The sequence below is a fragment of the Lontra canadensis genome, unplaced genomic scaffold (genome assembly GCF_010015895.1).
Source record: "Lontra canadensis isolate GAN:19392208 unplaced genomic scaffold, GSC_riverotter_1.0 scaffold9, whole genome shotgun sequence".
In the NCBI taxonomy this organism is placed as follows: domain Eukaryota; kingdom Metazoa; phylum Chordata; class Mammalia; order Carnivora; family Mustelidae; genus Lontra; species Lontra canadensis.
This window is the reverse complement of record NW_022631003.1, coordinates 17,752,202-17,771,769: the sequence shown is the minus strand read 5'-3', so window position 1 is coordinate 17,771,769 and position 19,568 is coordinate 17,752,202. Positions and strand designations below refer to the sequence as shown.

Below are 19,568 nucleotides of genomic sequence, written 5' to 3'. Positions count from 1 at the left end.
CCTGTTAACTTACTGAATTTCTTATTATTAGAGTTAGGCTTATCGTCGATTATCTAATATTACTTAGGTATACTATCACACAGGTGCAAATATGGAGGTTTTTTTTAATCTTTTTTTTTTAGCCTAGTTATATTGTCGAACACCATGAGAACAATATTAATAAAGAGTGGAGATAATTGGCATCTATGCTATCTTCCTAACTCCAATAGAATACCTTAAGAGTTTTTCTGCAAAACAAAATGCTTTAGAATACTCAAAGACATATACATAATGGTACATTGATACATACACACACTTAAGTGTATGTATGAACTATATCCAGATCAGAAAACATCCATACATTTATTTTTGTGGATGCTTCAAATGCATTTGAAAAGAAGGTATATTTTCTACTCTCCGGGTATAGTAGTCAATAAGTGTCTAAAATATCTACGATGCTGACTATGTTATTTAGAGCATTTATAACATAACTTATTCTGTTCAAACTTGCTGTCCTATATTGACAGTGGCCTATTAAAATCACCTTTCAGTAATGTGTTACTGCCTATTTCTTCTCATATTGACTGTAATTTTTATAATATTTAGTCACTATTACTTACTGAGTAGATTCATAACTATTAATATTCATAGTAGCCTGTTATCTTTTAATATTATAGAGAATCTTTTCTTGGTCTCGATTAATTCTCTTTAGGTATACCTCTTTGTCTAGTATGGTGGCTTAAACACCTGCTTTCTTATATTTCCTTTTGTCTTGTAAATCTCTTGTAAATCCTTGCTTTACTTTGGTCAATTTACTGCTTTTCTGAGTTTCATTGGCTTCTGCTTCATTTCAACCTTTTATTTTTTGGCACTTCTGTTCTTTTTTATGACTGTGTGAGGCTCCTTGTATTTAATTTTTGTGTGGCACTGCAGTTTTCATCAGCTTTGTGGTTGTTTTCTTTTTTAGATGGATGATTTTTTTGTAGGTAGAAAATATTTTATTTATATTCTTGAATTGTTAAAGATATTTTCTACAGACAGAGTCTGTTTGTTTGTTTGTTTGTTTTTCCCCTATCCCTACTCAGGTACTGGTCAAAGTTCCTAGTCAGAGAGCTCCCTCTTCTGTCAGTTCTGCCCTGTTCTGTGCAGTTTCCTTTACAGATGGTGCGGACATGAGAGGCTCAGCATGCAGGGAAAGGCATGTCTTTTTTCTTTTTCCTTTCCTCAAGATCCTTAAATCCCCATAATTATTATTATTTTTATCATTATTATTTACTTTCACAGTCGAATCTCTAAGAGGCACAACCCCTTCATTATTATCTGCTTCTCCCAAACGGGGAAAAAAGTGTTTTTCCAAGTTTCTCGTATGTCTTATGTTTCAAACCCTTTATGAAATACTGAGTTCCAAACTCTGTTAAGTATTTTGGAATTTCTTATTGCAGTTTTATCTTCCTGGATTGATTCTGTCTGTACTTCATTGACACCTTTTGTCATCTTTTTCATAGAAATCCCCCGACACTGCACCGTATATGCATTAAGTAGTTGGCTAGAGCAAGAACTCCATTAAATTTCTTTTCTCTGCTTATGGATTCATTTGGAGGTTGTGGTAGTCTGTATCAGGAGTTGCTGAAAGGTCATGGGTCTTGTGTGGTTTATTTGCTTTTCTTACTGAGTTTATGTATTTGGGCGAGAGTTGGGAGATATTTGAAATCAGACAACATCTTTGTAATATGAAACTGGAGACTTAGCTAGTATATTTATTAAAATACCCTTTCTTTTAGATCCATACTCTAAAATATACTTTGTACTCTTATCCAGCAAAAGCTTGTATGGAAGACTCATAAGTTTTCAGTGACTAAGCATTTGAAATGTTAAACTGAGGTGACTGTGTTCTGCACATACAATTGGCTCTCTCACAGCACATCTGTCTTACTTGTTTAGTGCTTTCACAAACATCTGTAGCCCATAATAGCTGAAAAAAAATGCAAATCTAACAACTTTAATGCTGGGGCAAGTAAAAACGTACAGAGAAAGAATACCAAATTGGGTTTTACAATATGGGTTGTACAGGAGCCAGAAACATCTCAAAGGATATTGTTCAGAAAACCCCAGCAGGTAATTAGGAAATATTAAAAGTCCCAGGTAGTGTTATAAGGAGATGTTTTATGGCATTATTTACAATGGCGATTGTTCTCCCAGTCATGAGATGAAGCCAGCCACTATTCTTTCACTCACACAGGGTGATATTTTTGTCCATTTAAATCCAGTTAAACTGTACTTCATTGCAATTCAAGTCTGATTTAGATATAAATTAGATATAAAAAAAAGTATTTCTATTTTATATCACTTAAGGCTGGAAATATATATATATATAAATACATGTGAATTAGGAATATATAATGTGCTTATTTTCATTTTTTTCTTCTAGGGAAAAAAATTAGCCAAGTGACATCAGCAAGAGAGAAAAACAGGAAGTCCTTGACCATTCTTCCAACCACAAACACACCAATTCAATAGCAATTCATGGGTAGAATCCCTTTGTGAGAAATTCTAAAACCAACTGAGAGGCTTCATGTAACCTGGGTGAGTGCAAAACTACCCACTTTGAAGCCAGTAGGGAAAATTGAGACACCCTCTTGTCATAATGTTCACCCTGGCTCAGGTCTATGCAATCAGTTCTCCTCTTTCTCTGTGGAAGGAAGAGGTAGACTGAGTGTCTATGTGCCCTGACTTTTCATAGTCTACTGAAAAGACTGGATTCTGTCTAGGCTATTTCAGAGTGTTGATAACACCCAACAAAATCTAGCCTCTTGTAGCCAGTGAGAACTGTGACAGTGGTGTGGGGTGGCAGTCATCCTAATCTCAAAGCCCTCATAGCCAGCTCAACAGTGAGTGAGAAAATAATAAACTCTGACTCCCAGCTTCTCCCTGCGGAGGAAAAGAGGTAGACTACACATCGAATGTTCTAACTTTTGGGGACACTTCCCATAGGATTGAATTCTGTCTAGCCTGTCTTGAAGCACTAAGGTAACCCAGCAGAGTCTCATTGCCTGGTACCAATGAGAACAGAGATGATGGTGTGAAATAGAAGCTGTCATAGCTCCGCAGATCCACTCGCTGGCCCAACACAAAGTGGGTGGACAAAATACTCCAGCTCCCAACTTCTCCCTAGGAAGTAAAAGAGTGGAAAGAGCATCTGATAACCAACTTTCACAGAGGTTTCCTCAGGAACTGGAATCAGTGTCCCGTATGTCAAAGCACTGAAGACTTGCCTACAGTAGATGACGGGGAGCTTCTAAGAATAAAATGGGTTGAACTTAACACAAAGGTTGGAGGTACGCAGAGCATCTGGCCAGGCTGATTGGTGAGATCAGAGGACTTTATATTGTTAAACTGTCCATATTACTCAAAATGATATTCAGATTCCATGCAATGTCGATCAAAATACCAGTGACATTTTGTACAGAACTAGAAAAAAATCCTAAAATTTCTGTGGACTGACAAAAGATCTCAAATAGTCAAAGCAATCTTACACAAGAACAAAGCTGGAGGCATCAAACTTCCTGATTTTAAGTTATATTATAAAGCTATAACCACCAAAACAATATGGTACTGGCATGGAAACAGACACATAGATCAACAGAACAGAATAGAGATCTTAGAGATAAATCCACTCATGTACAGTCAACTGATCTTTGACAGGGTGGCAAGAATACAAAATGAGGAAAAAGATTGTGTCCTTAGTAAATGGTGCTGGAAAAACTGGGATATCCACATGCAAAGGACAAAATTGGACTCTCAGCTCACACCATATACAAAAATCAACACAAAGTGGATTAAAAACTTACCAAAAGACCTGAAACTATAAATCTCCTAAAAGAAAACATAGACAAAAACCTTTGTGACATTGGTCTTGGTAATTATTTCTTGTACTATGACACAGAAGTATAGGCAAAAATAGACAAGTGAGATTGTATCAAACTAAAAACCTTTTGCACATCAAGGAAACCATCAGGAGGGTGACAAAACAACTTATGAAATAGGATAAATATTTGCAAACCATATATCTGATAAAGGGTTAATTTCCAAAATAGATAAGTAATTCTTATAATTCTATATGAAAAAACTAATAACAATTTAAACATGGGCTTAATTTTGAATAAACATTTTCCTAAGGGAGATTTACAAATGGTCAACAAGCACATAAAAGAATGCTTAACAATACTAATTATTAGGGAAATGCTAATCAAAACCACAGCAAGATACCATCTCACACCTGTTAGAATAGAGATTAAGAAAAAAAAAAAAAAGACAAGGGTTGACCAGAATATGGAAAAATTGAAACATTTGTATACTCTTAGTGGGAATGCACAATGGTGTGACTGCTGGGGAAAACAGTATGGAGATTCTTCAAAAAATTAAAAATAAAAATACCATATGATCCAGCAGTCCTTTTTTGAATATGTATTCAAAAGAATAAAATCAGAATTAAGAGAGATATTAACACTCCTACATTCATTGCAGAGCTATTCATCACAGCCAAGATGTGGAACCAACCTAAATGCCCTTTGACAGATGAATGGAAAAAGAAAACGCACCATAGATGTTCCATGATGATAAAAAGAGGGTTGATAGGCAATTGATAGACAGATGTATATCTGTATCTACATAATATAAAAATAGTTATATGTATCTATATATAGTACTTTAAACAGAATATAATAATAATATACAATAATATATCAAGGATACTTGGTTAGGATTTAGTCCTATTTTGCCCTGAAATATCTCTGCATAACCCTTGGACCAACCTGCTAGGTTCTTGGTTCTCTCACCTAAATCATTCTTTCTTTTTAATGAAAGGCAACATTTGTGGCTTCATAGTTTTCTTAGGTGCTTCCTACTTGCAAATATTTGGGGAGACCAAGATTCTCATTTATGCATGTTTGTATGTATGTATATATGTGCATTTGTATTATGTGTTTGTATTTTTACTGTCTCTGTCCTTTTCAGTTCAAACTGGCCATGCTTGGGCTGATAATAATTATTTTAAAAATGTTTTGGAGGCTCCTATGAATTTCACTGGGTTGACTTCATTCCCAAAAGCCCAAACACATTCATCTCTTTGAGCTTCTCTGCAGAGAGCTCCTGCTGAGATAACTGCAGAAAAATACCAAGTTTTCTAGAAGGCTAGTTGAAGTACACTCTTTACAGATCTTTTGTTTTTCTAAACTGAGGCACCACTTTTGCTCTTTTTGTAAACTTAACAGAGAATTTTACAGTTATACCCATAGCTTTTGCCTTATACTGTACTTCCCTGAGAGCACCCTGAAATTGATCTTCGCTCAGAATTCATAATTAGCTTTTTTTTTTTTTTTTTTTTTTTTTTTTTTTTTTTTTTACTTTAGAAGAAGCTTGAGAATCTTCAAAACCAGTGAGCTCTGGCTCCTTGTTTTAAAGGCCTCTCCTTTGTTAATGTGTCTCCTATTGCATTGGTAATCTAAGCAAGAAGAAGAAACCAGGCCTTATCTTCAACAGTCAGGCTAGAAATAACTTTAGCTCATTCATTCAATTTATTAGGTACATTTTCTATCATCCCACATATTGCAGATGACAGTGATGCTACACCTGACATCACAGTAAGAATTCCTTACACCAGTTTCTAACAACGTGTTTCTCACTCCCCTGTAAGCCCTCACTAGAAACCATCTGCCTTTTTCTTTTTTTTTAAACATAAATGGGAAGTTTTATTAACATACAGCTCAAAAAATAAGCCAGACTAACCTGTTTAGGGTTACATATTTATATAATTAACTACAAAGAACAATAAGGAAGTGGTATGTCCAGAATCAGGATGGGGACCACTGGGCAGCACAGCAGATGATCCCAAAGGACAATCTCTGAGGTCTTCTGTGGCCTGGCAGGCATGTGATGACTATTGGCCAAACTGCACGAAGTTAAAAATATTTACCATCCAGTTCTTCAGAGAAAGCTTTCTAACCCCTACACTAAGACATAAATAGAAAACATTCAAAAGGTCCAGAATAATGGAAATGAAAAAGAGGGTTTAAATGTTCCCAAAATTTCTAGATTTAGATAATTGAAAGAAATCATAAAGATTTAATAAGCATACCCATATAAGGCTTTTTTAAAAAGCAAATAATACAATACAGCAGAAGAAAATTCTAATAAGCAGTTGGGGACCAAAAAACCATTCAGGAGCAAGCTCCCCAAAGTTCTTACTTCCACAAAAGCCTGGTTCATTTCTGAAGAAAACTGTTGGTATTTGTGCTGATTCCTATATGAAGAAACTTGGTTTTAGGAGAGCTCAGACAGAAGTTTCCTGCATAGTCTGATTGTACAGCAGAAAGAACAGAATATATAACTAATTATCTCCAGTATAAGTAAATAAAATGTAATAAATATATTGGTTTTAGGTTTCACACAAGAAGTTTGAACTTCAAAAAACTTACCATAAATTTTTATGCTAGTTAGTTTTTATGTTAACTAACTTAGTTACTTAGTTAGCTAGCTCACTGGCCAAGAGTCAAAAACCAACCTTCAAGCATCCTTGGAGAAAAAGAGCTGTCGTAATCCAGCTACACAGGAACTTTGTCTTTAATAGGCAAACTCAGTAGTGGAGGAATGAAGAATTAATACATTGGAGAAAAAAATTTTAAAGTATTATTTGTCCTGGCATCTATGAATTCAATTCTTTGTTATCTTACCAGGGAATTAAAAGGCAATGCTTAAATTCAATAAACTACAAAGTAGCACTTACAACATATTTTTTAGGGCTATGTTGGTATGGTAGGCAGCTCTAAGATGACCTCAAAATTCCCTGATGTACATATGATCACGTGCCCTTGAATTTCAGTGAGATTTACGAAGATGATTGGGTGTTGCTCTGTGATTAGATTACATTAAATGGAAAGATTAAGCTATTTCTCCAATGTAACTAGGGTTCTAAATTAGCCAATTTTCAGTTAATCAAAGAGAGAATAATGTGGGTACAGCTGACCTAATCAGCTGAATACTTAAAAAGACTCTAGAGGTGGGAGAGAGGAGAGTACACTCCTTCTGCCCTTGAAGAAGTGAAGGTCCACGGTGTAACTGTCTATGCAGATGGGCAACCAGGGGGGGAGGCAAGTGTCTCAGTTCTACAACCATGAGGAACTAAATTTTTCTATCAGCCTGAATAAACTTGGAAGAGGACTCCATTTCAGATGAGAATTCAGTGTGGCTATGACTTTGGTTCCAGCCTTGTGAAATCCTGAGCTAAGGACAAAGCCATGCTCAGCTCCTGATCCATAGAGATTATGACATACAAACATGTGCTGTTTTAAGTTTCTAAATTTGTCATAATTTGTCACGTACCAATACATTCAGAGTAACACACTTAGCTAACAGGATAAAATTAAGGAAGGATAAGTTGATTCTTGGCAATATTATTTCATTACTGGGGGGGAGGGTGGACATTCCCTCACCCTCTTTCATTAGTTTTAACATTTCAATACTGAGATATTCACTCAACTAGATCCTTCCACGTGCATTAGCCCATTTCATAACAAAAAAGCAAAGAACAAAAGAAAAATAACATTTCTCCCCCAGAAAATGTATCAGAAATCATGTTAGAAGAGAAAAGAGATATTTAATAAAAAGACCTTTATATAAAAGAGGTCTTTCTGATCCCAGCAATGACAAAGATGTTTTCAGGATGAAGGGAAGCAGTATGCAGGTAAGAGTGGGAGGAAGACTAATAAAAATAAAACAGGTCTGATGGCCATGGACTCAGTGTCACTAACATGATGGGATCATGCTGCGAGAAAGACACACCAGTGTGGAGGACTAGCATCGTCCTTTCAATCCAGGACATTCCATCATAAATGCCCTGAAATGATACGGGAATTGAAAAAACACCTGAGCTATAATTGGGAGCCTACAGGAATTCTCCTCTCTCAGTAGAGACAATTTTTGACATAGATTACTCTCTGAAATTAGATATCACCCACCATATTTTGCACCTTCTGTTTCCTCATTGTTCTTGCATGTTCCTGAGTTCTCACAATAAAGGCAGATAGGGCTCTGGGCACCTCATAAGGTGATGATATGAAAAGTAACAATCTGAACCTATACTTGGCTGTAGCTAAATAAAAACACTTGAGATTGATTCGTTGTGGTCAAAATTATAAAAAATAGACCATGCTTAGTTCACTATAGAGAAAACCACCCCAAGCAGAAAAGCAAACAAAAAACCAAGAGGAAATCACCTTATGGGAAGAGGACAGGGAGATGGGATAGTTGGGACAGAAAACAATTAATTTTCATTATGTTTATCTATTTTTTAGTTTAATTAAAATATATTATTTTGAATGTACATGGAAAAAAGCCAAAACATTTTAGAGATTGATTGACTGATTGATTGATTGATTTTTAGAGAGTTGGGAAGAGGGGCAGAGGGAGAGGGAAAGAGAGACTCTCCAGCAGACTCCCTGCTGAGTCTGGAGCCTAACATGGGGCTCGATCCCACAACAGTGAGATCATGACCTGAGCCAAATCAAGAGTCAGACAGAACCACCTAGACACCACAAAGCCAAAACATTTTATATATCCAGAAAGTATAATGTGTGTCCTCCTAGTCCAAGTTAAACATTTGATTTAGATTATCTTGTGGTTTTCATAATATAACTTAAGTGCATTTCCCTAATCTTCATACGAGAACGTGAAGAATGCAGTTTGTAGTCTTATTATACACATGCACACACACATATATATTTTAAGCTTTTATGTATTTATTAAACAGAGAGAACAAGCAATCACAAGCAGGGGGAGGAGCAGCGGAGAGGGAGAAGCAGACTCGCCACTGAATAGGGAGCCCAATATGGGGCTCGATCCCAGGACCATGGGATCATGACCTGAGCCCAAGGCAGATGCTTATCCCACTGAGCCACCCACGTGCCCCTTTATATTTATATTTTAAGAATTAAAATACACAGGCTCTTTTCTCTTCCTGGCTCTTTATTAAGAATCAATTTGAGGTTCTTAATTATTATAGTTTAATTGAAATAGAAAACAAAAAAGATGTTTCAATATGAATTTTTTAAAAAAAAGTATATGCAACAGTTTTTAAAAGGGGAATTGGCTTTTGATATTTGTGAGGTTAGGAAAACCCTATCCAGGTCACAGGCATCAGACCTTTTTATGTTCCCACACTTTCTCTGACACACTCAGGACCCCTCAGTTAAATGGGTTACTCCCTCCCCAACATTAAAAAGGAAATGTTCAATATTTTACACATAACTTTTAAGAAAAAGGCTTGGGGTTGATTGGCGAATAAGATCTTCAATTTACATCTCAGTGACTTTTTACTGATGTATAACCATAAGGCAAGAAAGACATGTAGGGCAGAAAAATAAGTATTGCAAATTTATTTGATCAGGCTTAGATTCCGTTTACCCTTGCAAAATCTAAAAATAATCACATGGGAACCACCTATTTGGCCCAAGATTCAAAATTACTTTGCAGAACTCAGGACCATCAAGAGAAGAACACAAACATGTTCCCTCTAAAGTCTGATGATGCACATGAGGGAGCTGTCATATGACACTTACACCTCTAAATTGAAACATATAGATATATAGATATCCAGAAAGAACTAAGTTCCAGAAAAGCAAGATGAAGATGGGACTTCCCAATTTACTATGACTTAACAAAGTTCTGAAATGACATTGATATAGATCATTTGGTGCAAATTATTTTATTTGAATTTCTGCAAAAAAAATTCACAAGAATATATGCATAAAATATATTAAATTTAATGTTGAACATATCCATTAAATCACAATAGTCCTGAAATTCTTTATCTTGGGGCACTGTTATGGCAGATATAGGTGCACAAATTTCACCTACTTTATTTTATTTTATTTTTTAAAGATTTTATTTATTTGTTTGACAGAGAGAGAGAGAACAGAAGTAGGCAGAGAAGCAGGCAGAGAGAGGGAGAAGCAAGCTCTCCGTCGAGCAGGGAGCCTGATGCCTGGCTCAATCCCAGGACCCTGGGATTATAACCTGAGTTGAGGGCAGTCGTTTAACCGACTGAGCCACCCAGGTGCCCCAAATTTCACTAATTTTGAAGCACATGATTTCAAATGTATGAAAATTGTATCATAAGACATGATTTGAAACATTTTACAGATCCCAGAGGTAGAAAATTAGCAATAATATAAGAGGTAAAGTCATGCTCTTAGTACTACTGAATCTTCACTGCCCACCCCTCCCACTCCAAGAAACACTTTAATAAGCTCTTTTTTTACATATAAAACGACTTTCATCATCACAGCATGCGTCCAAAATACCTTGGCTTGAGCCATACATTGTGCATTTCTCTGTATTTAATTTTTGAAGTAATGGCAATCTGTAATGAAAAATAAAATGTTAACATATAAGAAAAGGAAATGAGACTACTCAAGGATAGTGTATTTTTATTAAATGATAGAATTTTTTAAAGCACTTGAATGAGATATTAACATATTGAGTCAATTGATTTTTATGCAAGAGCCATGTTTTCACAATTTCAAAGCACAGTATTACAAAAACTCAGCTACTGCCTCAATAATCAACAGCATTAAGGACAAGAATTTCATGTTTTTCCTTCTGTTTTCAATGGTTTTGATATATGGTATGCTTCTATTTTGTTTAAAGATATACTGGATAATCAAGTCTGAGAAAACAAATCCAAGCATAAGATTCATCATTGTCTGAGGCTGCAAATCCAATGTTTATGAATGAAAATGAGGACCAAAGTTTACAAATATACAGAAAATAACCTCAGAATATTTGAAACATGGGAGTATGCTGAAAATAACAGACTCAAGAAAAGAAAATAATATGCTATTTTCCCTGCACAGCTTCTGTGAAGGTAAGCATCTGTACATGCACGTAGGCATCCAAGGGCTGATATGAGGCCAAAAAAAAAAAAAAAAAAAATCAAAAACTGTGTTATGGTCACAAGTACACTAACTTCATGTCACTTAAGCATAAATTTGGATGACCTAGATGGAGCTAAAATTGTTAGATCGCCTCTCTTTTCTATATTTTCATGACTTAGATAGGTTATCCTAGCTACAGTGCTCCCAGATGTTACAGTATCTGGTGAGATCTACAGGTAAACGCATAAAGATCTAAAAGAGAAAGAAAGGAGAGGAGAGGAGAAAAAGGTAAGATGAGGGAAGGGAAGGGAGGGGAAAGGAGAGGAGGGGAGGGAATGTTAGGGAAGGGAAAGGAAGGGAAGGGAAAGGGAAGGTAGGGCAGGACAGGGCAGGGCAGGGCTAAAAGGGAATTTGACTGCCATAAACTTACAGATCTTGGGAGACAGGGGAGCCATCTTCCCACAGCCAGGCCTTTTTGTCTTTATGGTAAGAGAGTCCAATCCAGTAAAAATATGTACTGGAGCTCATAAAATGCTGATTAGAAACAGAAACAAACATATTAATCAAATTTGAATGTATTCCAGGAATAATATACTTTTAAGAAAGTGTCAGCATCAAATTTAGCTTTTTAATCACAGAAACTGAAATAATTTTTAATGTCCAGTTTAAAAAACATAGTCGCATGCCTCATATTTTCTTCCTTATCGAAAGTATAGTTACATGCTTTTCTTCCTTATGTTATTTATTCACTAATTTCCACAAATATCATTTATGATACACAAATAAATGTCACAGAATACCACTTCAAGGAATAGAAAACATTAGAAGGAAGTAAGAGTTTTCACGGAACACCTCCTTCAAAGAAGATTACAATCAAATTTGATCCCACATCAACAGTATCTGGAGGATAAATTTCATAGATATAGTTTACTTAACTTATACTCAAGACAGTTTCTTAATGCAGCTAGAGAAATTTTTCACTTTTTCTAAGTTGGGTAATTTTTTTATCAGACGTTCCGTACTTATCGCACATTAAATCCCAGAATGATGACAAAAGATGTAATTACAAAAGAAATTATAAGTCCAGTTAATGAACTAAAAATTATAAAGTTATTTTATTAGTCTTTGAGTAAAAATAATGGCCCATTATTCGTTCTTTGAATTCTCTCTAAAATGTTGCTTGTACTTTATCTGGACTGTAACTTGATTTTTATTCCTATAATATAAATCTTTGAGAAATTTTATGTAGGTTTTATAATGATTGTTTCAAGATATAGCAAATTAGCAAGTCAGTTCAAATAATAACCATCCATTTACTATAATTAAAGACAAATTATTCAGCTTACTTATAAATATACTTAGATAGCATATTTTCCTAGGTCAAAGAAAATGTAGGAAATCAGAATTAAATACATACCAATTTATCTTCGTTTTTCAACTGAAGTAGACTGGAATTCTGAGAAGCACAGAAACTATGACTTTCTGTCCAATTTTTTAATTTACCAGAAAAGAAGTAGCAGTTGCACTGGTACCCAATCCAGCCTTTTGGACAATAACAGCAGTTAGAGCCTAAGAAAAAAAGAAAAAAGACTTATGACATTCAATTTTTTCAATGTTATTTACTCATTCAAAAATCATTTGTTATTTCTTCACTATTTTCCACAAATATTCTTTGAGAATCTACTACACATACAACAGTTCAGGGGCTATTAATGTGAACAAGTCAGACATACTGTTTTTCCTAATAGAGATTATATTCAAGATATAGAGAGCCAGAACGTATAATTTCCAATCATTTATCAAGTAGATTTAATGATAATTTTGGTAAGTATACACAAGAGTAAGTCAGTATGTTGAAACATTGGGTAGCAGAGTGTAAATTAGAGGGCGGCTGAAGAACCTTTTTGAGGAAATGATCCCAAATTGAGCTCTGCTGTATAAGTAAGAATAAACGAGATGAAAGAGATATGTAAAGGAAAATATTTTAGCATATTTCCTGAGTCAGAAAAGAATATAGCACAAATTGGAGAATTTCGATGTTTGGATATTTTATTTTCAAAATAGAGATAAATAAAACAATGAGCTTGAAGTCTGATACTACACAATTTCCCAGTGATAGTGTCTTGAACATTTACTCTCCTCAGTGATAAAAGTCAAGACACATGGTAGGTACTCAAATCTTTGTCAAGTGAATGGTTCTGAAGTGTAGGGTGGAGTGGTCCTTACTAAGAGCTGGAGGGTGGGGTAAATGGAAAGATATTGGTCAAAGGGGACAAACTTCCAGTTAGAAGGTGAATAAGTTCTGGGGATCTAATGCACACAGTTATGATTATAGTTAGCAATACTGTATTATGTACCCGCAAGTTGCTAAAAAAGTAGATCTTGAGGGCTCTCACCATAAAAAAAAAGATGGCAATTCTGTGACATGATAGAGGCATTAGCAAATGTTATGGTAGTAATCCTTTTGCAACTATAAGTGTATCACATCAATCTGTTGATTACCTTAAACTTACACATTATATGTCAATAATATCTCAATACAGATGGAAAATAATGTTAAGGGAAAAAAAAGACAAATATGATCACAGAAGATGGTGAGACAATTTGGAGATCATTTGGAAAAAATACATTAAAAAATTGGACTTTGAGCTGGCTTTCACTGGATAAGTGGGTTTAGAATAACAGAAATCTCTTCACTATATTCTGAGTCATGCAAGAAGCAGAAGCAAAGGTGAAGAGATATAAAAATATGAGCTATGAGCAAACCAGCAGGTAATTAGGATTAACCATAGTATTTACTGTAACTTATTTTTTTATTTGTTACTTAAACATGAGCACTCATATAGGAAAAAAAATGTCATTTCAGGTTAATATTTTCCTTATTACTTAAATATGTAAATGATCCATGTTCAATGTAATTTAATGCTTTTTACATTAGAGAAAAATGAAACATGACTATCCTACAATTAGTAGGTAAAACTGTATTCTTAAGTGTACTATTCCATCATGCTCAGTGTGAGAAAAACAGAAACTACCAAAACTAAGATTTTCCAAAGTATGGAACCTACCTTTCTGGACTTCGCTGATTGCATCTAGAGACAATGTTGGCTGAATACTTTGTTTAGGATATACTGTAAGAAATGATTAAAAATTTACTTCATTAGATACAAGTTTATGAAATAATAAAATATTACAAATTAGTAAAACGAAACCTTTATTATTGAATGGTTTCACCATAGTTATGGTCTTTATACAAACTTGCCTAGAAAAACTTACAATTTTTCAACAAAATTCCCATAATAGCCATCAAAATAAGGCATGTTACTCCTAAGATCCCAGAAATCAAATTCCATGGAGTGGTCTGAGAAGCTGTAGTGAAAGAGAAATACAGTGATTATTTAAAGAACAAACTTCTTAGAAGTAAATACAGTAAGAGAAAATCCAAACATCCTTTGGTTTGATAACCCAATAATCTTGCCAATGAAAAGCTGAAAAATGAAAATATTCCCTTCAGAACTTGCTCCAATATCCAAATTTTTATGTGCCATAATTTATTCATTACTGAAATTATCTATAACTTTTCTCCTTTACCAGTCCTGTCCCAGTAAAGTGGACTTACCATTTATTTCTTAATTCCACAAAGAAGCTTAGAGATCCAGAGTAAGAAGACATCAGCAGGCATCAAGTTGTGTTTTATAGACTTACATAACAAGAATCACAAGATAATATGATTCCCATTAAGTAGATAAGAAAACGTCAGATCCATTAATAATGTTATTTTCTCCAGGTATCAAAGCTAGTCAGTATCCAAGTCAGAAATCAAATGAAAGTTTGTCTAGACCCAGAGTCTTTTACTTAGCATCTTCTATCATTGCCGCAATAGTACTTGGAAATGTGCCCTTCTAGTCACCTCAGTGCATTCTCTACCTACGAAATGTCCAGCTGCTTGTAGCTTTGTAGAGGTTTTTTGATAAGGAAGAGAAGACAGAGGAACACTCCCATCCTGGTGTGACGTATGGGTAATACCTTGGGGACCTGGATTCATTTCACCTTACATTAAGTTATGATATATTAGCAACCATTTTTTTTTCAAGAACATTATGCTTTCTCATACCAAAAATTACTGCTTTTTGGCATTTACCCTAAAACAAATTAATGTTAGGAGATGAAGCATTAACATTAGCACTCTCCCAAAGAGTCACTAACAGACATACTATTAATCTAGGTGACTTAGGGTGTCATAACAGAAATGGTAAATTTTTAAAAGAACACTTGTAAGCATTGTCACTAATTTACTTCGGTGCTAGCATAAATTCAGTTTGCATTCAGAGTTTAGAGCTTATCATTGTCAGAAGCCACTCTTTAAACCTGCTGGAAAAGTTTCACAAAATCATTTCTAAGTTACAGATAAAGAATCAGAAGTGGAGAGCACGGACACATGGAAAACCTAAAAATGTCCATTTCTTCCTAAAAGCGCTGCCCTGAAATTAGCCATATCCCTGAGATGCCTTTTCTCTTTCATTTCATTTTTAAAAATTTTATGACTCGGAACTCACATACCTGCCATGAGGAATGTTCCAGTGTCGATACCGGCAACACACAGTACGTGCTTAATCAAGAAGGATGGTGGTGTGTTGGTTCACAGAGCTGAGTTGGAGGCTAAACAATCCAAAAGTCGTGCATGAAGAAATTTAAAAGAAAAAAAAAGAGAAAAATTATTTATTTGAACAATGCTCTCGAATCTTCTATAGGTGAATGTATCATATGAACAAGAAGCAGTAAAGTCACTAGCTTCTAAAATGTTCCAGGAACCACAACACAGGAAATCACCACAGGACATGTGTAATGCAAACCCTTTGATTATCATAAAAGAAAATGAGAGGGATTTTTTTAAATATGTGAATATCAAAATCATCTTAAAAACCATTTGGAAAACAGGGGAAATTTATGGTTTTCATCCTTTGAGTTTACTGGGAATCTGGGTAGAGATGAATTGTTACCCTGTTTCCTTTGTTTTCATGTCTCAAATTTCACACCCTGAGGCTCTACCTTGAGGACAATTCTACAAAACTGCCTTAGTGTTACCTGAGTAAACTAATAAAAAAGAACTAAGAAGAGCACCAGAACTACCTGACACTTAACAAATTATGAGAGAAAGTGGAGTCATCCTCCAAAAACCAAGTATTAAGTGAATGTCTGACTTAAGATGTTAGGAATTCATAAAGCCCTGGTTAGAAACACAGTGGAACATAGGAAGTTAAGTCCCAGTCCCAGCAGCCCCAATTACACAGAGTTATAGATTTGCTTTTGCCTGCAAATCTGGGCTCACTGCATTTTGAGTAAAGTAAATGAATGTCATCTGACTCCGCTATTTAACCTCATGCTCCAACAAGCATTTTCTTTTTTTTCCCCCACAATTTTCTCTTATAATAAGTAAGTAATCACATGACTCATTTCTCTCCCTTTTCCTCTCCCTCTCTTTCTGCCCATTCACTTATGGTTTATAAATCACCATCAAAGTGTATTCACCTTAGGATACACCAGAACATAAATGCCTTAAGCAACAGTTTCTTCCTAAGTAATTAGAACGTCCCATCTTCAGACACTTGAATTCAGTGAAACTATGTAGATAAAGCACTTGTCTTAGAGATTCTAGAGTCAGCTGAAGTTTCAAATGCAGGCATAGCAAGAACTTCTTTTCTTAAAAGGATGTACTAGTTTTTATATTCACACCTCTAATATGGTTCCACATATTATTTCAGAGATGCAAAAAGTCCCCATTATTTTTTAAAAAATGGTAGAAATGAGTTAAAATAGTTGTGATTCAAAGTTTAATTGGTTGTTGCATAAAACAATGGATAAGAATGAAATTCTACTCTATTTTGAAGCCTCATGTTAGAATTATGATTACCTATTTTATCTCTAATCACCTAAAGTATGAAACATGAACCTACTCACTTTATTTAAATGAAACATCATCTGGGAAGAACACTGAATATGTATTTTTTTCATAATTAAAATAATTTATTTTCATAAAAACACAAGTGTCTGTATTTTAATATTTGCTAGTGATCCATTTTTATTCATTGTAAATTTTCTTAAGAGTTTCTTAACCAGGGCGCCTCGGAGGCTCAGTGGGTTAAAGCCTCTACCTTCGGCTCAGGTCATGATCGCAAGGTTCTGGGATTGAGCCCCGCATTGGACTCTTTGCTTGGCGAGAAGCCTGCTTCCCCCTCTCTCTCTGCCTGCCTCTCTGCATACTTGTGATCTCTGTCTGTCAAATAAATAAAAATCTTTAAAAAAATTTTTTTAATTAAAAAAAAGAGTTTCTTAACCTTTTCCCAGAAACCTGAATTTTATGTTATTCATGTAATTTGGTAAGGCACCTTATGTCAGTTCTATAATGACTACTTTAGGGTACAAGGAACAACCAGATAATTTTTTCAAAGTTCATTCAACATCTAACAACCAAATCAAAGGTATTCAGCTCAGTGTTGAGGTATTTTTCAATATCACCAAATGGAAAATGTGTGACACTCGGTTTGAGAAAATATTGATTGATCTCTACTCTCTATCTACTCTAATATACTAAAATTCTGGAAATCACAGGAGACCCCAGCTCTCTCTCATTTGTGCTTCATTACAAAAGTGGTATCATTGAATCTATTCCCAATCCACTCTGGAGCAGAACAAAGAAACAGAGAAGGGAGAGGCAACTTCAGAAAGAAATAAAGAAAGGACTCATATTAAAATTGAAATTTGAGCATGAGCTTGTGGGATAAATTAGATTTGGAAATACAGAGCTGTAGTTACTGTAAAGTGAGAAATAGATAATAGACATGCCTCAAAACAAAACCTAAATAAGACAGAAAAAATTCAACACACATTTCTTCTTCCCAATTTTTTAAATAAAATGAAACATACATATCGAAATGTAATAAAAGCAAAAATTCTAATGAATTGTCGAAGGAAATACCTGCAGCTACCACTCCCATCAAGAAATAGAACATTTCCAGCACCCTCAAGATCTTTCCTTACCTAACCTTGTAGTTACTACTCTCTTTCTCCTTCCAGATATCACCTCCATCTTGCTTCCAAAATTATCTTCACCTCAAATGCAAACTGCAAAATGCAAAATTCAAACCATTTTTGAAATTTACATAACTAGAACAATATACTACAAACTCATTCGTGTCTAGCTTATTTTCCTCAAGTTCTAAAGAGTTATCTAAGGATCCACCTCCATCTTGCTGACACTGATTAGGCCAGATGCAAATTCTGTGGCTAGTAGATAAGACACATTGATTGATTTGAATTGGTTGGTGTCCAATTTGGATACTGTAGTGCGGCCAACTTTACTAAAAACAATGCGGTATAAAATGAAGAGTAATGATCATCTAAAGGAAATCCAAGGCACTAAATATCTAAAAAGATGAAATTTGGGAAATTGCTGGCCCCTTTTCAGTGTTTGTTTGTTTTTTTTGTTTTGTTTTATTTCCTTTATGTTTTTCTTAAGATAGGTCTTTATGAATGAGTCTACCACTGATCAACCTATAAAAGTTCATTTTGAAGCACAGGGAAAAAAGAGTGAACTTCTTGTGTACCAATTGTAATCAATTCAAGTTCTGATTCATCAAGGAAGAATGTTGTAACAGATGAGCCATGACTTGTATGAGCTTTGATTTGAAAATATTTAGCAAATCTACTGTCTCTGAATTTGTTATTTCTTTTTTTCTTTCTTTCCTTATTATTTTTTTTTAAGTAGGCTCCATGTTAGAGAGAGGATAGCTTAGCTGAGATATGAGAAAGGGAAATGAAGACAGCTGGCACTAATACAAAGAGAATAACTATACTTTCTTTTAGTTAATCTCTTTCTTTTTTTTTTTTTACTTTTTATGTTGCAATGCATATGGATTGACAAAAGTTGTAAAATTAATACAATAGAGGTAGTCCCCTGGCACCCTTCACTCAGTTTTCCTCATGGTAATATCTTACACTATTTGAGTATAATATCAAAGCCAAGACATTGACATTCATACAATCCATAAACTATTCAGATGTCACCAGTTTTTTTTTTTAAGATTTTTATTTATTTATTTGACAGACAGAAATCACAAGTAGGCAGAGAGAGAGATTGGAGGAAGCAGGCTCCCCGCCGAGCAGAGAGCCCGATGTGGGGCTCGATCCCAGGACCCTGGGATCATGACCTGAGCCAAAGGCAGAGGCTTTAACCCACTGAGCCACCCAGGCGCCCCCAGATGTCACCAGTTTTATATGCACTTATTTGTAAGTGTGTGTATAGCTTTATGCGATTTTGTCTTGTATATAAGTTTGTGTAACTGCTATCACATAATCTCTGTTTTTATATTTTAGAAAGTAACTGCCACCTTTTATTTTGTTATCCTGAAGTTTGGTTGTGAAAGAAAAGGCAAAATAAGTGACTGGAACTTTACCAATTTTCATTTTAATGATTTGATTTAGTGGGGAACATTTTAACATTTATTGAGCACATATCACATGCCTATTCTAGTGTTTAATTGAATGTCTCATTAAGTGTATGAGTACACATTTCCCAGTACCAGTACATTTAATCCTAATGAAGCATTGAGACATTCCACTACTTCACTGATGTAGCAATTTATACATCAGAAAATCTGCTTT

At 34.8% G+C, this 19,568-nt stretch overlaps 1 protein-coding gene across 2 annotated transcripts; it reads right to left on the bottom strand.

The window, feature by feature from the left end:
- Positions 1–10,023: 10,023 nt before the first annotated feature.
- KLRD1 (killer cell lectin like receptor D1) lies at positions 10,024–15,735 on the bottom strand. Of its 2 annotated transcripts, XM_032854975.1 has the most exons (7): positions 15,468–15,735; positions 14,527–14,607; positions 14,184–14,276; positions 13,976–14,038; positions 12,325–12,476; positions 11,338–11,441; positions 10,024–10,393 (listed from the first exon to the last, which is right to left on the bottom strand). In XM_032854975.1, the coding sequence occupies exons 3-7, from the start codon at positions 14,212–14,214 to the stop codon at positions 10,273–10,275; spliced, it is 471 nt and encodes a 156-aa protein (XP_032710866.1). In that variant the 5' UTR covers positions 14,215–14,276; positions 14,527–14,607; positions 15,468–15,735; the 3' UTR covers positions 10,024–10,272. The 2 variants fall into 2 exon arrangements, with proteins under 2 accessions (XP_032710866.1, XP_032710865.1); XM_032854974.1 differs by lacking the exon at positions 14,527–14,607 and having other exon boundaries at positions 10,035–10,393; positions 15,468–15,724.
- Between the last annotated feature and the right edge of the window lie 3,833 nt (positions 15,736–19,568).

Bases quoted from the DNA above. Each gene is read 5' to 3' on its own strand.
- KLRD1 (XM_032854974.1), bottom strand. The intron at 12,477-13,975 runs GTAGGTTCCATA...TTTTTTTCTTAG, and splicing joins AATCAGCGAAGTCCAGAAAG to GCTCTAACTGCTGTTATTGT. The intron at 10,394-11,337 runs GTAAGTTTATGG...TTTTCATTACAG, and splicing joins TCCCCTGTCTCCCAAGATCT to ATTGCCATTACTTCAAAAAT.